At 61.8% G+C, this 17,336-nt stretch overlaps 3 protein-coding genes across 5 annotated transcripts; 1 reads left to right on the top strand and 2 right to left on the bottom strand.

Moving 5' to 3' along the window:
- Positions 1 to 1,479: 1,479 nt before the first annotated feature.
- On the bottom strand, positions 1,480 to 11,093 carry WDR97 (WD repeat domain 97). Its single transcript, XM_025870554.2, is given in 24 exon segments — positions 1,480 to 2,040; positions 2,151 to 2,212; positions 2,297 to 3,106; positions 3,147 to 3,305; positions 3,391 to 3,512; positions 3,605 to 3,802; positions 3,886 to 4,077; positions 4,159 to 4,353; positions 4,457 to 4,582; positions 5,797 to 5,880; positions 5,972 to 6,097; positions 6,180 to 6,437; positions 6,534 to 6,683; positions 6,854 to 6,914; positions 7,174 to 7,295; positions 7,389 to 7,521; positions 7,719 to 7,809; positions 7,884 to 8,120; positions 8,207 to 8,349; positions 8,639 to 9,338; positions 9,503 to 9,624; positions 9,767 to 10,395; positions 10,577 to 10,666; positions 10,668 to 11,093. Coding segments are annotated over 24 exon segments (5,466 nt in total). The 5' UTR covers positions 11,034 to 11,093; the 3' UTR covers positions 1,480 to 1,750.
- Positions 11,094 to 11,157: 64 nt separating this feature from the next.
- Positions 11,158 to 14,317, bottom strand: MAF1 (MAF1 homolog, negative regulator of RNA polymerase III). Of its 3 annotated transcripts, XM_073893372.1 has the most exons (9): positions 13,954 to 14,317; positions 13,381 to 13,435; positions 13,025 to 13,150; positions 12,819 to 12,947; positions 12,576 to 12,741; positions 12,312 to 12,433; positions 12,110 to 12,229; positions 11,810 to 11,947; positions 11,158 to 11,701 (listed from the first exon to the last, which is right to left on the bottom strand). In XM_073893372.1, the coding sequence occupies exons 3-9, from the start codon at positions 13,105 to 13,107 to the stop codon at positions 11,680 to 11,682; spliced, it is 780 nt and encodes a 259-aa protein (XP_073749473.1). In that variant the 5' UTR covers positions 13,108 to 13,150; positions 13,381 to 13,435; positions 13,954 to 14,317; the 3' UTR covers positions 11,158 to 11,679. The 3 variants fall into 3 exon arrangements, with proteins under 3 accessions (XP_073749473.1, XP_025727095.1, XP_073749472.1); XM_025871310.2 differs by lacking the exon at positions 13,381 to 13,435; XM_073893371.1 differs by lacking the exon at positions 13,954 to 14,317 and having other exon boundaries at positions 13,311 to 13,435.
- Positions 14,318 to 14,565: 248 nt separating this feature from the next.
- Positions 14,566 to 17,330, top strand: SHARPIN (SHANK associated RH domain interactor). The gene is made up of 2 exons (XM_025870553.2): positions 14,566 to 15,030; positions 15,318 to 17,330. Exons 1-2 carry the CDS (start codon positions 14,854 to 14,856, stop codon positions 15,495 to 15,497), a joined length of 357 nt encoding a protein of 118 aa, XP_025726338.2. The 5' UTR covers positions 14,566 to 14,853; the 3' UTR covers positions 15,498 to 17,330.
- The last annotated feature ends 6 nt before the right edge of the window (positions 17,331 to 17,336 follow it).

Genomic DNA, 17,336 nt, shown 5'->3' with positions numbered 1-17,336 from the left:
ACAGATATCTCCTCCCACTCTGGCCTTTTTATTCTCTGAATGGTATAGATGAATAGATTTCTTAATTTTAAGATAATTATATATTAATATGTATTAATATATACCGTTTCCCTTTATAATTAATTTTTTAAACTTGTTTAAATTTGCCCCACTTTCTCATGTTGATATTTTTTAAATATATTTTTATCTATTTTTAATTTACTTTGATTTAAGTAAACTCTATGCCCAACATGGGGCTTGAACTCACGACCTTGAGATCAAGATTCGCACACTCCACCGACTTAGCCAGCTAGGTGCCCCTCTGATGTTGGTAATTTTAAAAGAATTTATTGCTTTTATAATTTAAAGGAAACACCCATAGAAGCAGACTACTATGGGCCCCACAGTCCTTGTTTTAGCAGGCACGGATCCTTTTATACAAATGTCATGTCTTTGGTTCTCCAGACCTGGCAATTCTTGCCCTACTTGGCCTAGGAAAGGGCCACCCTCTCCACAGCCCCTTGACAAGAACCCTGGCACAGTTTGGGGGTTGTGGAGAGGGTATGAGAGACAAATTCTATCCAGAACACCATTGAGAAAAAAACGTCTAAAGTTGGAGGCTGAACACATTCAGAGGGAAGAAACTGCTGTTCAATGACCCAAAAGGAGGATGTAAAAGCTAGAACAACCCTTGACAAAGGCAGACCCAGGGCACCTGGGTGGCTCAGTCAGTCAAGCATCCGACTCTTGGTTTCTGCTCAGGTTGTGATCACAGGGTCATGGGATCGAGCCCCATGTTGGACTCTGGGCTGGGGCAGAGTCTGCTACAGATTCTTTCTCCCCCTCCCTCTGCCCCTCCCACTTGTGCTCTCTCTAAGAAATAGATAAATCTTTAAAAAACAAAACAAAGGCAGACCTAATAGCAAGTGAACACATGGGCCGTGTGCCCCACAAGCTGTGGGACCAGTGCCCTGGGAGGTCCTGACAGCTCAGAAGGAAGCCAAGGCCTCTGAGACCCTGCACTTCACATACAAGTTCGGTCTCGTGACAATTTTTATTTTTTATTTTTTTTAACTTTTTAAATTTATTTATTAGAGAGAGAGAGAATGAGAGATAGCACGAGAGGGAAGAGGGTCAGAGGGAGAAGCAGACTCCCCGCTGAGCAGGGAGCCCCATGCGGGACTCGATCCCGGGACTCCAAGATCATGACCTGAGCCGAAGGCAGTCGCTCAACCAACTGAGCCACCCAGGCGCCCCGTGGCAATTTTTAGATAGAAGGGTCCAAAGGGTGTTGCCCCTTTATTGCTACTTGAATAAAGCACATGGGACTCCATCAATTCTTCTCCCTTCCAGCCCAAGGGTAGACTCTGGTTTGAAGTCTGCAGGCCCTCCACCCCACTCAATACACACACACACACACACACACACAGATGTGTGTGTGGACCCTCCCAGTCCCTCCATGCTTGGCCATTCACTGGCCCAGGAGTCCCCACTCCCATCTTGACCCCAGTAATTTATTGATAAACACAGGCTGAGTGCCTGAGCAGGGACATGCCCATGCGATGGGTCCGGCTCCTGGCAGACAGACCCACCCCCACCAGGAATGCTGCTCCACCAAGTGCTGACCATGCCAGATTCCACCATGCCCCCAGCTCCTGCCCTGCAACTGGCCACTGGCAGATTCATCACACCATTGAGACTGCCCTGCTCACACTTGCAGTCCCCAAAGATGAAGGTGGCACCCTTTTTTTCTGGCCATGGCCTCTGGACTTTATTTCCAGGGGAGAACAGCTGGCTGGAGAGCCACATCTTGACTCCATGCTGGAGGGAAGAAGAGACTGGGGCCACCAGTCTGGTCAGCTGTAGCTGTCAGGGTCTCTGTATAATCTGGCAGAAAGTAGCGCTGCAAGGTGGGTTGCAGGAGCCGTGGGGGCAGCGGACGGGCAGGCCTGGGCCAGTCCGGGGGGAAAGGCTGAACTTCTACCCTCGGCAGCGGCAGCTTCAGCATCCGGATGGAGCCACTGAGGGTATGGCCCACCCAGAGCCGGGACCGCATCCAGCCTGCGGGCCAGCAGGTCAGTGAGGTCTCAGGGTGGGGTCGAGGCCCACTGGGACCCCGGCTACGGTGGAGGTAGAAGTCGGGGCCCAATTCTACCCCTGTCCCCACTCACCCCTCAGTCTCATCGGAGACCTCTGGACCTTGGCCTCCTGAAGCCGGAGGATGGGATAGTGCCTGGAGGGGTAAGGAGTAGGTTTGGCCCAGCCAGGCCCTCAACTGCCCCCCACCGGCCCCGTCCCAGCCTGGGGGCCCCCTCACCAGCGATCCCGGGGCTGGGGCAGTACGGTGTTGGACTCGGGTGGGCGTGGGCTCAGGCGCAGTGTCTCGAGCTCCTCCTGCGGGAAACCTTGCTCGAGCCGTGCTCGCTGCTGTTCGCAAAAGAAGTTGAGCGCATCGATTGGCCCCAGGTCCAGCATCTGTGACCGGGACCAGTCCGTCTGCGCCAGTGGCAGTGACTCTTCCAGCAGCGCGGCGGGTGCTGAGGAGGGCGCGTGGACCTCGGAGGGGCAGAAGTGCAGCGGCGCCTCAGACAGCGCGTGTTTGCTCCGCCGGAGATGCGTTGGTGAAGGCGTCGGCTTGGCTCCGGACTCAAGGACAGCCAAGTTCCGCTCCCCGGGTGAGACCACAAGGGAGGGTACCCAGGAACGGACTGAGGGTGCCCTTGAGACATGAGGTGACCCAGCGAGCACTGAAATCCGCGACAGGGTCTCCTTGGGAGGAGATGGAAACACCGAGGTCTGGGAGACCTTGGGCAGCATCTCGGACAACTTGGCCACGGAAGGCTGCAAGTGCTCCGTCTGTGGAGGAAGCAGCCAGTGGACAGTGCCCCCAAGCCCAAGGCAGAGGCTGCCCCTGGCCCCAAGCCTGAGATCTGGCTGCAGACTCCTTCCTGGGGAGGAGCAGGATGATCCCCAGAAATGGGGGGTTGGGAGACAGAAGAGGACCCATGAGGCACAGATACAGAGCAAGGCAAAGAGCCGGCCAGCCTCACCTGGATCCCCCGCCCCTCCCCTCAAAGACCTAGGGAAAGCCTGGGGGGGCGGGGTGTGGGCAAGACAGGAGGTTCCACTGCAAGCAGCCTACCCCACCCCTGCCCCCCAGGACCTGCAACCTCTGGATCATTTCCTCCAGCTTCTGGCAGCAGCATTTGCGCAGGGCAGCCTTGGAGCCTGCGTCCGGGCCCTGGACCCAGGTCATCATCTCCTTGAACAGGAAGCCCTGCGGATCCTGAAGGCCCAGCCCATCCAGCAGTTTCCTGAGCTCGGGCCTGGGACAGGTGTGAGCAGCTGATCCAGAGGCCTCCCCCCGCCGCCCCCACTAGCGGGGAGGACGAGTAGGGAGCAAAGACCCACCGGCGGGAGGCAGGCGAGTAGAGGAAGTACGACATGAGTTCCAGCACCACCTCGCGGGACTGCAGGGAGCCGGCCAGGAGCAGCTGCAGAGCCAGCATCACGAACTGCTTCTGCGTCTGGTCCTGAGGGCACAAGAGCCACGCGCGTCGAGTGGGGAGCGCAAGGCCCTGGGCAGGCCGGTGGGGCGGGGCTGGGGGCGGGGCTAGCGGTGCACCTCGAGGCTGGGGGGCTGGTCCAGGTTGAGCAGGCGCACGAGGACGCCCTGCAGCTGGTTACGAAGGTCTCTGCTCGTGTCGGGCAGCAGCCTCAGCAGCGCTTTCAAGATGTGCACGCCGTCTGCCCAAGAGGCCTCGTACAGCAGGTCCACGAACAGTGAGGCCAGGCCCTCCACCGTGCTCACCTCGGGGTAGGCCTGCGGGTACCGCGTGCTGAGGCCCTGCCCCCCCCCCCCCCCCCCGCCAGCCTGGGCTTCCCAGGTGCCCGAGACCCCCGAACCTCCAAGGTGAAGATGGGGAACAGCTTTTTGAACCAGTTCTGGCCGACGAAAAAATGCAGGAACCTGGGCAGATGCCCGTAGCGCTCTTCCCAGAGCGAGTGCCCGTGGGGGTGCCCGGGGTGGAGAAAGCAGGTCTCAGGCCTGGTGGCGGTGCGAGAGTGCGCGCGCTTCGGGGTCAAATACTCGGAGTCCTGCGGGAGCGGCAGCAGCTGCAGGCCCCTCCTCTCCACCCCGCGCCGCGCTCGGCAGCCCAGCCCCTAGCAGGCGCCTACCTGAGCCTCCGTCTCCTCGGACTCGGAGAGCTGCGTAGGTGGGCTCAGGGTATCTGAGGACCAGTCCACATACCGCTGCCCCTCCTCCTCCTCCTCCTCCTCTTCCCCCAACCACCCGGTCAGCTTCTGCTGCCACCTGGCCGTGCGCCACCCGATGCGCCGCGGCAGCCACAGGTCATCCTGGCGCCTTCCTGGCTGCACAGGGGAGAGCACAGGCGGTCGCTGGCACACTGCGCTGCGGGGACCGCAGACCCCCTCCTGCAGAGCCCGAGGACGAGGCCCCCCAGGGCCCCCTTGCCTTGCTTCTGCGGCTAGTGTGCTGGGCGAGGGCTCCGAGGCTGCTGACCTCCCGGTGAAGCCACATCTGCTGCAGCACCACCGAGTTGGGCACGCTGCCGGGGAAGCTGACCCGCCGCTGCAAGTCCTGGGGTGGCACACAGCACGGGCGCTGAGACCTGAACGCCACCCCACCCCAGAGACCACCTGGCAGAGCAGCCCCAGCGCCAGCCCCGCCCCGGCCCGCCTGCTCCGGCCGGGGCTCACACCCCCTGTCGGAGCCAACGTGGGTTAAACCTCCTAACATCAGAGACTGGGAACTAAAACTTCATCCCGTTTTTGAAAGAGGAATTATATGGAACTGGGCCAAGACTGAACATAGGACTGCTGCCCCTGCGTTCTTGACCAAAAAAAAAAAAAAAAAGTGGACACTCTGCAGAGCCCCTGGCAGGCTCAGTTCGTGGAGCACACAACTCCTGATCTCAGGGTTGTGGGTTCGGGCCCCACATTGGGTGTAGAAATTGCTTAAAAGTAAAATCCTAAAAAAAAAAAGTGGACACTCTGCAAAAACTATTTTTCCTGTAACCAAACTAAAGTGCTCAGAAAACCAGTGAAGTGTACAATTTAATTACATTTTCCCATAACTGGTGTAAGTTTCCTAGTGCTCCTGCAACTTGCCAAGACAGTCACCTGGCTTTTACTCCTCAGCAAGATTCGATCTGGGTTGCTACCAAATCTGTGCTCCCCAAACTGCAATTCTAAGACCCCAAGTAAATGCTTTTGTTTTATTTCAGTTCTGCCTCTTTTCTCAGTTGACACCCAAAACACACAGACAGGCAAAAAAAAAAAAAAAAAAGCTTTAGAAATCAGGCGGAAGGGCAGTCAGTGAGACATCAGCTGTGATGACTGAGGAGGACGTCTGGGCTGCTGACAGTGCCGGAATATGCTTGGAGAGAGGCTTATCTGGGTGTCTGGGGCGAGAGAGGTTGGGAAGGTGGTAGATTGCAAGGGGCCAGCCCCCGTTAGCTTCACGCCGCTAAAGGGAGAGGACTCTGATCTTCCCAAGTCCATACAGGACCCACCCAGCACTTGAACTGGGGAGGAGGTATGTAGGCACAACCAGGGGGCAGAGGCTCTGGCTTGGCCTGGTGTCCCCCCCAGGAATCTCTGGCTCTCTGGCAGCTGGCCCCCAGAGGACAGGGCTGGCCAGGAGGTGGGTGGAAGGCTGTGGGCGGGCGTGGCTCTCAGGTCAGACTTCAGCACAAGATTTGCGCAAAGGGAAGATGTGGGGGGGGACATAAGGTTGCCCCGGTGACAAACACCTCCGGGGGGGCGCCTCCGGGAAGAGCGAGGGGCTCTCACCTTGCAGGGCTGAATGCTGGTAGGAAAGAAGCCTCGGAGGTTGGAAAGAGGCTCCTTGGGCCGCCTCTTCATCAAGAGGGGGTCCTGAGGGCAGGAGAAGGGCTCAGAGCCAAGCACGGACCCTCAGCGCCCCTGCAGCCCTGCTCTTGGGTAGGCAGCACCGCCTGCCCCTCACCCCGTGTTGCAGGTGGAGGGCCGGTGGGCCTGGGACCACAGGCTTCTCCCCTCGGAGCCGCTCCAAATGCAGCTGCAGGTCCAGACTGAGGCCCAGGTTACTGCTCAGGGAGGAGCGGGCCAGCAGCTGGGGTGAGGGAGATGTCTGTCACCGGGTGGCCGCAGGCTCATGGGGCCGGGGCAGAGGTGGGAGGGGTGGGAGGCCTTACCTGGGATGCCTTGCTGTGCACCCCCCGGCGTATGGGTGGGATAGGCAAGGGGACTCGGGGAGGGTGGACAAAGCGCTGGCCCACAGCTCCCGGGTCCTGTTGGGGGAGGGCTGCGGGCACTGTCGGGACTTCAGGGCAGACTCTGGCCTTCCAAAGACAGTTGGCAGCTCTGTGTAAGGTGCACACGTCCCAGGTCTCTCTCTCCGCGGTGAGGGTCACGGTACTCCACCGCTGGAACTCTCTTCCAGAAGGCACGTCCTGGGAGGGATGCAGTGGAGATGGGCAGTGTGGGAGGCCCTGGGCGGAGGGAGGGGCTGGAGTCAAGGCTGAGGCTGGGGGAGGCCTCACACCCACCAGCAAGCCAGGGCCATAGATCAGGTGCAAGTAGTTGTCAAACGCCTCCTGCCGCTCGTGCTGGGAGGGTGGGGGCTGGGCTGTCGGGACCACCAGCCCCAGACTCAGCTGCTGAAGGTCTTGATCCCGGGCAACTAGGGCTTCCAAGTCCTGGGGGAGGGGTCAGGGGTCAGCTCATTCCTCCTTCAGTCTTGCCACGTGCTTCCCAGACAACCACAGGGACCCCAGGCCTCTCCCGACGACTGAACGGGAGTGGCCTGGGCCTGGGCCAGGTGCAGGGTTGGGGCTTTGGGGTGTTGAGGGGTCAGGACCCACCCCACCTCCTCCAACACTGGCTGCTGAGGTGTTGCCGTCTGGCGATGGATGAAAGACAAGTCTGTGCTGCAGACAAGGATGGGCACAGGTGGGACACTGGTGTCATCACTGGTGGGATTGGGCAGATGCTGGGGCAAGGACCTGGGGGTGGGGGTGGCCAGGCCTCTGGCAGGAGGAGGGATGCCAGAGCTGGGATCGGGGATTGGGGTGGCCTATGTGGCCTGGGAGCTCTGGGGCCTTGTGCTTGGGGTCACCCAGCCAGGCCCTGACTCAGGGGAGCTGGGCAGGGGCCTCCAGGACAGCTCAGCTGGGCCTGCCAGCAGACCTAAGACTGGCCACCCCATGGAGATTGGCGAGCCTCTGCAGCTGGGCTGAGGTCCGCGACTCCTGGCTGGTCAGTGGTAGTAGAGGGTCATCCACCACATCAGGGACCTTCTGGCACAGCTTCTGAACAGGAGAAAGGAACCTATAGCCCTGGCCTCAGGAGGCTTGTCCACCCACAGGAACACCCCCCAACACCATCCTGTGCTCACTGTGTACCTTAACCAGGTAGGATGTGGGCAGGTAGAGCCTATGAGAGACCAGGCAGAGTCGGGAGCCCAGAGCCAACACCAGGTCCCCACTGTTGCTGCTGAAGGTCAGGCCCTGTGGGGCACCATTCAGCTGCAGGAGCCTGGAGGGGTGTGGAAGGCCAAAGTCCAGCCTTGCTCCACAAAGTAGGAAGCTGAAGCCCTAGCAGGGGCAAGGCCCTGTTCCCCTGTCCAGACTGTAGGCTCTGGCCGGGGTAGAGGTAGGAGAGCCCGCGTGCCACCCACACGCTCCCAACCCCTCACTCCCTCCTTCCCAGCCCCAGCCCCAGCCCCAGCCCACCGCAGCAGGCGGTTTTCCGCCGTCCAGATGCGGACGGTGCAGTCCAGGCTGGAGCAGGCATACAGCTTGAGCGTGGGACAGCAGCACAGGCCTGAGGGACAAGGCTCAGGTGAGGGACCAGGGCCATGTGGCGCCTCGGGCTTTACTTCTGCCCTGCCCCCTCACCAGTGATGTGGTCCGTGGGGTCATCCTGGGACCTGTGATCATAGCGGGGGCTGTCGCCCAGGCCAAACTGCACCAAGCCATAGGTGGCGCTGTCCGGATCCTCGAAGCCCACCGTGATCCGCTTCCCAAGTGCACAGAGCCCCACGGCAGGGTGGCCGCAGGAGAAGGTGCGCAGCAGGCTCAGGCTCTCCTCCGCATAGGGGTAGACGCGCCACATCTTCACTGTCAAGTCTCCGCCTGCAGGGGCGGGAGCCAGGGCTGGGCCTTTGTGGGGCAGGGAAGGCATTCCCAGGCCATCTACGGGGGGGAGGGGAGATATGGACCGGAAGACACGATGCTGTTCCAGGTAGACGCTATGGCGGTGACGGGGCCCGGGCTGTGTGCCTCGGTTTGGAAGACGGTCTTCGACCAGCGCCACTCCAGGACTGACAGGGTGCCATCCGTGTGCCCCACCACGGGCAGGTACCTGTGCAGGACATCAGCCTGTGGGCTCGGGCACCGTCGCCCCGCCCCCACCGTCTGGCTCCGGTACCCACCGGTTCTTTTTTTTTTTTTTTAAGATTTTGTTTATTTATTTGACAGAGAGAGACACAGCGAGAGAGGGAACACAAGCAGGGGGAGTGGGAGAGGGAGCAGCAGGCTTCCCGCGGAGCAGGGAGCCCGATGCGGGGCTCGATCCCAGGACCCTGGGACCATGACCTGAGCCGAAGGCAGACGCTTAACGACTGAGCCACCCAGGCGCCCCCGGTGCCCACCGGTTCTTGTCCTTCCAGGCCCGGGCTGCGTCGCTCCGGCACGGCTCCCCCCCATGCTGGCACACGGTCTCCCAGCCGGCAAACGCGCTGCCGGGGTCTGTGAGGTGGCTGTAGAGGTGCAGGCAGCAGGGCCTGGGCGCAGGCGCGGGGGGCGGGCACACGCGGTGCAGCACGCGCATGGGGCAGCGCGCCGCGCTGGCACACACCAGCTGTCCGGTGCGTGTCAGCAGCCACAGTGCTTCGCGCGGCAGGCAATAAAGCACTGAGGCTGCGCAGTCATCGGGCTCGAGCAGCAGCGCGCTCACGGTGCGCCCAGTGGCGACCGACACCAGGTAGACCGAGCCGTCGGCGCAGGCGCACACGAGGCGCGCCGGCAGGAGCGGGTGCGGGGGTGCGGACAGCGCAGGCACCACCTGCACGTGAAGCACTGGGGCAGACAGTTGCGCCAGCGGCGAGTACAGCTCGCGAAGGCGCCACAGCTCCACGCTGCTGGCGCTCAGGGAGAGCACCGGCCAGCTGGGGCCCGCGGGCGCCAGCAGGCGGTTCACGCGCCCAGACGCCACGTCTGGGCCCCAGCAGTTCAGCGCCACCTCGCCCACCTGTGCTGCCGCCTGCAGGTCCCAGGTGCGCAGCGTCCCGTCCTGCGAGGCCGACAGTACCAGGGACGTGTTCGGGAGCACAGCCAGAGCTGTCACCGGGCCTGTGGGAGGGACATGGGTCACTCGGGCTCCCCCGGGGGCTGGGAAAGGGGAGCCGTCAGCCCGGGGTGCAGCCAGTGCAGAGAAGCTTGGCCAGAGCCCAGAGCTCTTTCCCGTGGGCCGTGCACAGGGTGGAGAGGGAATGGGCCTCAGTGGCATGGCGCACCTGTGTGGCCCATGAACACCATCCGGATCCGCCAGTCAGCCTCCCACACCTTCACCGTGCTGTCGCGCGAGGCTGTCACCATGGCCTCTACCTCTAGGCAGTAGGCCAAGTCCAAGATAGCGCTGAAGGGGAGGAGGCGGCCCTGGCAGACTCTGTGCCTCCCAGTGTGTGAGCCCCTGCGCCCCTGCCATGACCCGCTTGCCCTCCTGGATTTGCCTCTCCCTGCCACCCTCCCTTTCTCCCGGTCCTTAGGCGCCCCCTCACGTTTTGTGCAGGTCCCGGCGCACGTCTACGAGGGCCCAGGTGTGCAGATCAAAGGTGAGTACAGCGGAGCCATAGGCCGCGAAGCAGCGTGGGACTTGGTGGGACTGCAGGGGCCCCAGAACCAAACGGGTGAGTGTACCTGTAGGGCTTGGTGGCAGCTGCAGAGGTGACCCACATGGCACCAGGCGGCGACCCCCTGAACAGAACTTCCAGAGCACAAGGCTGCCACCTGCCCCTGCCACTAGCAACAGCCCCAGGCTGGGTACCGGCAGACAGCAGAGGGGCTCGTGGCCTGGCACCCTGCCCACCCCTGGCTTGCTCAGCCACAGCAGGCTGAGGTCAGGCCTTAGGATGGCCAGCCCCTTGGGGCCCCAACCCACAAAGCGGCTCACAGCATCCAGCGGGCCCGGCACTGCCACCAGCCCCGTGAGCACGGCTGGGGCCTGTAGCTTCTCGTATGCCCATCCGTCCTCTCTGTGCACGTGCAGGTGGCCTGCACCATCGAGCACCACAAAGCGTCTGCCCACTGGGTCCTGGGCCACTGAGCACAGCCCAGCTGCCACTTTCAGGTGGCGCAGCGGCTCCAGCCCATGGGTCAAGCGTGCCACACACAGCTCACCTCTCTTTTCCTGTGGGCCAGGATGAACAGGCCTGCAGTCAGCTGGGGGGTGGGGGCGGGGGGGGGGCTGGAGAGGTAGTGCACCTGCCCAGGGGAGCCAAGGGGATCTGGGCTGGGGGCATACTAGGGACACCTAGGGGAAGAGATGGGCCAGAAGAGGCCTCAGTGCAGGGCCCACAGGCAAGCCCCACCTTTTCTACAAAGTCATGGAGGCCCGCACGTAGGAACAGCCACAGCTGGTGGGCACGGGCACGTGGGGTCATGTTCTGCCACCGGGAGCTGCTGGTAAAAAGCCGTGGGACTGGCTCCGAAAGCACCTCTGCAGATCAGCAGTAGAAGCACTCTCACCGTGTGGTCTTGGACCCCTAACTCTGGAGGCTGTAGGCAGGCCCTCTCTGGAGGGCCCTGCCGGGTTAAGGGACTGCCCAGGGAGTGTGGCGTGGCAGCAGACAGAGCTCCTGCCTGAGCAAGACGTGCCTGCAGCCACGTGGGCATCTGGGGGCGAGGCCAGGCCACCTCACCGTTCTTTTCCTTGAGCAGCCCTGGGTCTGGGATGTCGCAGCTGTCAGCGTCACACACGTCCGGGTCCAGGCACTTGTTGCCTTCTACTGAATAGGGGTTGCTCGCGTCTGAGTCTTCAGTCTCCATTCTAGCGGCTGCAGGTCGAGGCGGCTCAACGGACCCGAAGACCGTTGCTAGGCTACCAGACGCCGTAGGCCCCGCCTTCGACGCAGACCCCACCCCCAACACAGCACAGAGCCTAGGTCCCCACTAAGTCACAGAAATTTTTATTGGAAACAAACAGCTGCAGCAAAGTGACACTCAGTGCACGCTGCCCAATGGGCAAGGTGGCGGGTGGGGGGGGCAGAGGGGGTACAGGTGGGCGCCAGGGGCTGGCCAAGCCCAGGGTGGTGACCGCAGGGGCCTGCTGACTGGATCTCAGACCCTTTGGGCTGGAGTGTGCAGGCCCACTCCTGATCCGGCACAAAATACAAAAATAAACTCTGTAGTCCAGCTGTCCCTGTCTTTGTCAGTTCACTGGGACAGGCAGTGGCCTTCCCACCAGGCCCTGTGCTGTCCAGGCCAACCACAACACGGGCAGCCGGAGCCTGTGAGGGTGAGTAGACATCTGTAGGCCGGAGCCAAAGGGCTAGGTGGGCGTGGCCTTGGGCGGCGCTGGAGCCGTGGCAGGGCCAGGGGCTGACCACCAGCTGGGGAGGCCCTGGGGCCCCCGAGTGGGCAGTTCCAGGCACTGGCTGAAGCGGAATGAAGCTGGGGCCTCTGCTCCTCACCCTCACATACAGATCACCGGGACCCTGGGTAGAAGGGGGCACACAGTGAGCTTAGAGGAGCCAACACCCAGGAGATCAGGCAGAGGGGTGCCCACTGCCCCCCCAGCCCTGGCTCCAGTGACCGTCACACACCTGTCCTCCATGGCGCTCGTCTCCTCAGGTCCGCCCTCACTGCCTCCACCTCCGCGCTCCTCCTCTTCCTCCTCCTCCTCCTCCCCCAGCTCCATGTCCAGCTCGTTGCCTGCCTCCGACGGGGTATAGGTGGATCCACTGGGGGAGGTGTGGGGACTGGTCTTAGGACTGCCTATCCCTGGCCAGTTGCTGGCCCCAGGGAGAATGTCCAGGGAGGACAAAGTCGGGGGGGGCACAGCTGGGGGAAATGGTGTGTGGGCCAAACAGGAGCTAAAGGAAAGGAGGCGGGCAGGGGCCAACCTGATAGAGCGGCAGCTGAAGAAGACAATCCGCTTGAGCCGCTTGTTGTAGAAGAAGTAGTTGAAGGACCAGAGGCTGCCATCCTCCCCAAAGGGATCTGAGTCCAAGTCTGGGTTGTAACTGGGGAGTGCGGGGCAAGAGGTGGTACGAAGGCCCACGTGCCATGCACGCCCAGGGCCCACCCGCAGGGGTGCCAGCCCACCTGTAGATGTCACATTCGGCCAGGCAGATCTCCTCATCTACTGCATTCCAGAGCTGTGGCTTCAGGGCCTTGAAGTCTTCCCGTACTGCCGAGAACAGACTGCAGTTGACTGCGTTCACCACCTAGGATGGTCACAGTTGGGACTGACTCGGGATGCAGGACAGAGGGCATGAACCGGGCTGAGCCCAGGGGCCACTGCAGGTCAGGAAGGACAGTAAGCACAGCTGTGGGGCTGTGGGCCCCTCCCCCCAGCCTGACCCTCACCCAGCTGAGGCTGGGTTCCCTGCTGAACTCATGGCTTCGGGCTGTGCTGAAGTCATAGTCAGGCCGGAAGGACTCATTGAGCGTGGCAATCAGATAGAAGAGGGTCTTGCGGCTGCACTTGTCGCTCAGCGGACCCTCATCCTCACCACCTTGGCTCTTGCTCAGTCTGCACGGAGAAAAGCATCAGCCCAGCACTGCCCTGCACCCCACAGCCCACCGTGGGCCGACTCTGCCCCGGCTCACCTGCTGGGGCTGAGGCCTGAGGTCTGGGGTGGAGACAGTGCCTCTAGCACGTGGGGCTGGCCCTCCTGGCAGAACTGCTTGAACATATGCTTGTCATCTCCCGCCATCTTACACGAGTAGCTCTCAATCCTACAAGGTGCGAGGGGGACCTTCAACTCTGGGCCAGGACATCGTAACCTCTGAGGCCCACGGAGCCCAGGCCTCACCTGCCGATGATGTGGGCATCTCCAGTCTCCACTGTCAGCTGTGAGTTGATGGCCTCGAAGCTCGAGTTCTCCAACAGCTTCATGTCCTTGAGGAAGGGGTCCTGTGCTCGGAGGGGCTAGTGCTGCCTGAGGATGGGAGGCCAGTCCCTGAGTAGCTGGCGCCCAAAGCTCAGCCTTTGGCCTCCCTACCCAGTTAAGTGGTGCCGTTAGAAACAAGCTGGGTCCCTCCTGCAGCTTACTCCTAAACCCTCAGCACTGGCAGGAGAGAGAAATTAGATCCTCTTACCTGAGAGTGGCAAGCCCAGGCTGCAGCTCAGCCAACCCCCTTCTCCCCGCCCCGATACCTGGGGGCGTACCAGGGATGCTGCTCATGCTAGGGCTCGCTGGCTTATCTCCCTGGACCCCGTCCATCTGGAGGGAAGAGCCTCACCCGCCATGGTGGGGGGGAGGGGTCACTGTAAGCCCTCGGACGCACGGGACTCCTGCAGTACCCCCTCGGGCTAAGCTCCTCAGCTACAGTAAGAACCTGCACCGGGTTAGGACCCAGCACACCTGGGGCTGGGGCCCTGCGGTCACCTGGACCCAGCACTCTCCCCTGTTCTACGGGGTCTCTAGGGAGGTAGAGAGCAAACCCATAGGCTTCTCCGTTCTTCTCCACAAGTGCGCCTAATTCTTCGGACACCAAGGAACAGAGGCAGGTACCACGACCCCCGAAAGGCCCGTCGGCCAGCCGCTAAGGCGCTCCAGCGTCAGCCTGGCCGCACCCGCCTCTCCGCGGGGGCTAAGGAAAACCCCAAGCTAGCCGCGGAGAACTACAAATCCCAGGAGGCCGTGCGTCCCGGGACGCGCACGCGCGCCAGTGCGGAGGCCGCTGGGGGCTGGAGTGCTGGAGGCCCCGACGCGGCGCCCGGGACAGGGCGGACACCTACCTGCTTGCGCGGCGCTCGGTGTGGCCGGGCCGGGCCGGGTCGGGCCGGTTGACGTCGGCGCGGGTAAGAAGGCGGTGAGGGCTCCGGGCAGCGCGAGCTCCTCAGGACCGGAGGGCGGCGCCGCGGCCTCCTTTCGGGCCGCACTGTATCCGGGGGAAGAGGCTCCGCGGCGACGTCCCGTTACTCCCGGCCCTGCCGGCCCTGCCGGGCTGCCACCGCGACATAGCCTCGCCCCTGCACGGCGACCGACTACCGCGACCGACCTGCCCGCCGACCGCCACCCAAGGCCCGAACGAGCAAAGGAGCGAGCGAGCGACCTCTGCCTCCCCGAGCCGGACAACAACAAGCGTTCGCAAGGCCCGGCCCCCCGCCCCTGAATGGCCCGCTTCGGCCGCCGGGATCGAGAGCTCGGATAGCCATAGGAAGCGTCTCCCGCCATTCACTCGTTTCTTCCACTTCTACTGGCTGCGGTGCCTGTCCGTCACTCTTCCAGCGCGTGCGAGCCCTCCTCCTTCCCTGGCGCTCATTGGTTGAGGCCCCTCATTCGTCCCGCCCCTGGTGTCAGCCCGCGTTCCCGGGAGTGGCTGGCGGACCCACGCGAGGTGGGCGGGCCGGGCAGCCCAGCGGGCGGCGGGGGGCGGGCCGGAAGGAGCCTGGGAGCGGCGCCCAGCTCCGGCCCCGCGCGGCCGGGTGACACGGACCGCTGGGCTGCAGCCCCCGCCCGCAGAGCCTCCAGGCCGTGCTCATCCTGGGCAAAGCAGGAGGGTTAGACCCGGCTCCGGCGCTCTGGCCACGGCCGGAACCCCAGGCTCGCGGCCCCAGTTCCCGGCCGGCCGAGGCGCTCAGAGGCCCGAGCCCACGGAAGCGGGCTTGGGGGTCCAGGCCGGGGCCGGACCGGAGATGGCGCCGCCCTCGGACCCGGCCTCGGCCGGGGTGCTCCTGGCTGTGCACGCCGCGGTGAGGCCACTGGGCGCGGGGCCGGACGCCGAGGCACAGCTGCGGAAGCTGCAGCTGAGCGCGGACCCCGAGCGGCCCGGGCGTTTCCGGCTGGAGCTGCTGGGCGCGGGGCCCGGGGCGGTGAGTGGGGGCGGCGGGGGCGCGGGACCGGGTCGGTGTCCTCCGCGGGCCGGCTGTGTGCCCTTGAGCAGTTGATTTGCCCTTGCTTCCGTTTCCTCGTCTGTAGAAGGGAGACAGATGCTCTCCGACCCGCCCTTAGAGGCGTCTGGTGAGGGTTTCGTAAGGTAACTTGGGGGCAAGGGCGCGGGACAGGGTGAGTGGTCTGTAAATGTGACCTCGTGTTCCTCTGGTCCTCATGCAGCGTGTGCTGGCGGGGGACGCTGAGCCTGGACTCTCCCCTTCCTCAGGTCAGTTTGGAATGGCCCTTGGAGTCCGTTTCCTACACGGTCCGAGGCCCCAGCCAGCATGAGCTGCAGCCTCCGCCTGGCGGGCCTGGGACCCTCAGCCTGCACTTCCTCAACCCCCAGGAAGCTCAGCGGTGGGCCGCGCTAGTCCGAGGTGCCGCCATGGAGGGACAGAACGGTTAGTGCTCTGGCGCGAAGATTCATTTTGGCCGGGCCGCGACCGGGAGTGCTGGCAGAGAACAGTAGTAGCCCCCGCAGCCCCAGGCCTGGATGGGGGAAGCAGCGGGGAAAGTGGGGCCCACTTTCCCCACTGGTGGGTTCCGGGAGGGCTCCCAGGAGGGAGAAAGTGGAGAAGAGGAATCCAAGCCGAAAAGTTGGAGCCTGGAGGCAAACGTGGAGGGGCAGAGCAGGCAGGCCCTCAGGATCTGGGTAAGACAGGGCATCAGGAGCAATGGGGATGTGCTCAGTGGGAGAGTGACAGGCTCAGATTCGAGCTACTCAAGACTGGCTGAGACCTGCATCTGTGTGGGGGTGGTGCCGATAGGGCTGGAGGGGAGGCTGTTTCCAGAGATGCTTAGGAGATGGAACTGGCTGGATTTCATGGCTATTTAAATGGAAGAGTTAGAGCACCTGGGTGGCTCAGTGGGTTAAGCGGCTGCCTTCAGCTCAGGTCCTGATCCCAGGGTCCTGAGATCGAGCCCCCTGCATGGGGCGCCCTGCTCAGCAGGGAGCTTGCTTCTCCCTCTCCCTCTGCTTCTCTCGCACGTGCTCTCGCTCTCTTTCTCAAAGAAATGAAAAAATAAATGGAAGAGTTAGTGGTTGAGACAGAAAGCTGGAGGGAGAAGTACTGTAGAGCTCCCAGACAGGGCCTGTGTGGAAGGGCATGGAGGGGGAAAGGGGCTAGCTAGGTGGATCTGGGCTGGGGGTAGGGCTCTGAAGAGGTCAACCCAGGTCACTAGGTGAGAGAAGCAAGAGAGAATCTGGCAGGCAGACAATGCTGCAAGCAAAGGAGAAGGCCCAGAATCAGAAGAGCTGCCAAAGGGCTAAGAAGAAAACCATACAGTGTGACCTAAGAGAGGCCCAGACAGCACAGCACTTACAGGAGGAGGAAAGCTGTTCATTCATCTGTTCACCAGCTGTGTATTCAGCACCTGCTCTGTACTAAGCACTTTAGGACTTGGAGATTTAGCATGAATCAAACTTCAAATCCCTGCCCTCGTGGAGCTTACATTTCTAGAGGGGAGGCAGACTTATAAAATAGGTAAGGCCAGGAGCACAGCATTGTGTATAGACTTGGGGAATCACTGTGTTGTACACTTAGAATTAATGGAACTTTGTGTATCAGTCCAAAAATATTTATTAGATGTGGTTTATTTTTTATTATTTTTTCAAAGATTTTATTTATTTGACAGAGAGAGGGAGACAGAGAGACAACAAGAGAGGGAACACAAGCAGGGGGAGTGGCAGAGGGAGAAGCAGGCTTCCTGCGGAGCAGGGAGCCCGATGGGGGGCTCGATCCCAGGACCCCGGGAGCACAACCTGAGCCGAAGGCAGACGCTTAACGGCTGAGCCACCCAGGTGCCCCTATTTTTTTTTAAAAGATTTATTTATTTATTTGAAAGAGAATAAGAGAGACAGAGAAGGAAAGAGCACATGAGAGGGGGGAGGGTCAGAGGGAGAAGCAGACTCCCCGCCGAGCAGGGAGCCCGATGCGGGACTCGATCCCGGGACTCCACGATCATGACCTGAGCCGAAGGCAGTCGCTTCACCAACTGAGCCACCCAGGCGTCCCTTGTTTATTTAAGTAATCCCTACACCCAACATGGGCTTGAACTCACAACCCCAAGGTCAAGTCACATGCCCCACCAACTGAGCCAGCCAGGGGTCCCTCAATTAAAAAATACTTGGGGCGCCTGGGTGGCTCCCTGCTTCTCCCTCTCCCTCTGCCTCTCCCCCTGCTTGAGCTCTCTCTCTGTATCTCTGTGTCTCAAATGAATAAATATTTTTTAAAAAAATACTTAA

This window comes from Callorhinus ursinus, unplaced genomic scaffold (assembly GCF_003265705.2).
Source record: "Callorhinus ursinus isolate GAN/ISIS: 27379988/994484 unplaced genomic scaffold, GSC_fseal_2.0 scaffold5, whole genome shotgun sequence".
Lineage (NCBI taxonomy): Eukaryota > Metazoa > Chordata > Mammalia > Carnivora > Otariidae > Callorhinus > Callorhinus ursinus.
Note: the sequence above shows the minus strand (reverse complement) of the source record. Positions and strands in the feature narration are given on the sequence as shown.

Coding starts and splice junctions, on each gene's coding strand:
- MAF1 (XM_073893372.1), bottom strand. CDS start 13,107: ATGAAGCTGTTGGAGAACTCGAGCTTCGAGGCCATCAACTCACAGCTG. Junction 12,948..13,024: donor GATGCCCACATCATCGGCAG/GTGAGGCCTGGG, acceptor CGCACCTTGTAG/GATTGAGAGCTACTCGTGTA. Junction 11,702..11,809: donor ACGAGCGCCATGGAGGACAG/GTGTGTGACGGT, acceptor CCTTCTACCCAG/GGTCCCGGTGATCTGTATGT.
- SHARPIN (XM_025870553.2), top strand. CDS start 14,854: ATGGCGCCGCCCTCGGACCCGGCCTCGGCCGGGGTGCTCCTGGCTGTG. Junction 15,031..15,317: donor TGGGCGCGGGGCCCGGGGCG/GTGAGTGGGGGC, acceptor CCCCTTCCTCAG/GTCAGTTTGGAATGGCCCTT.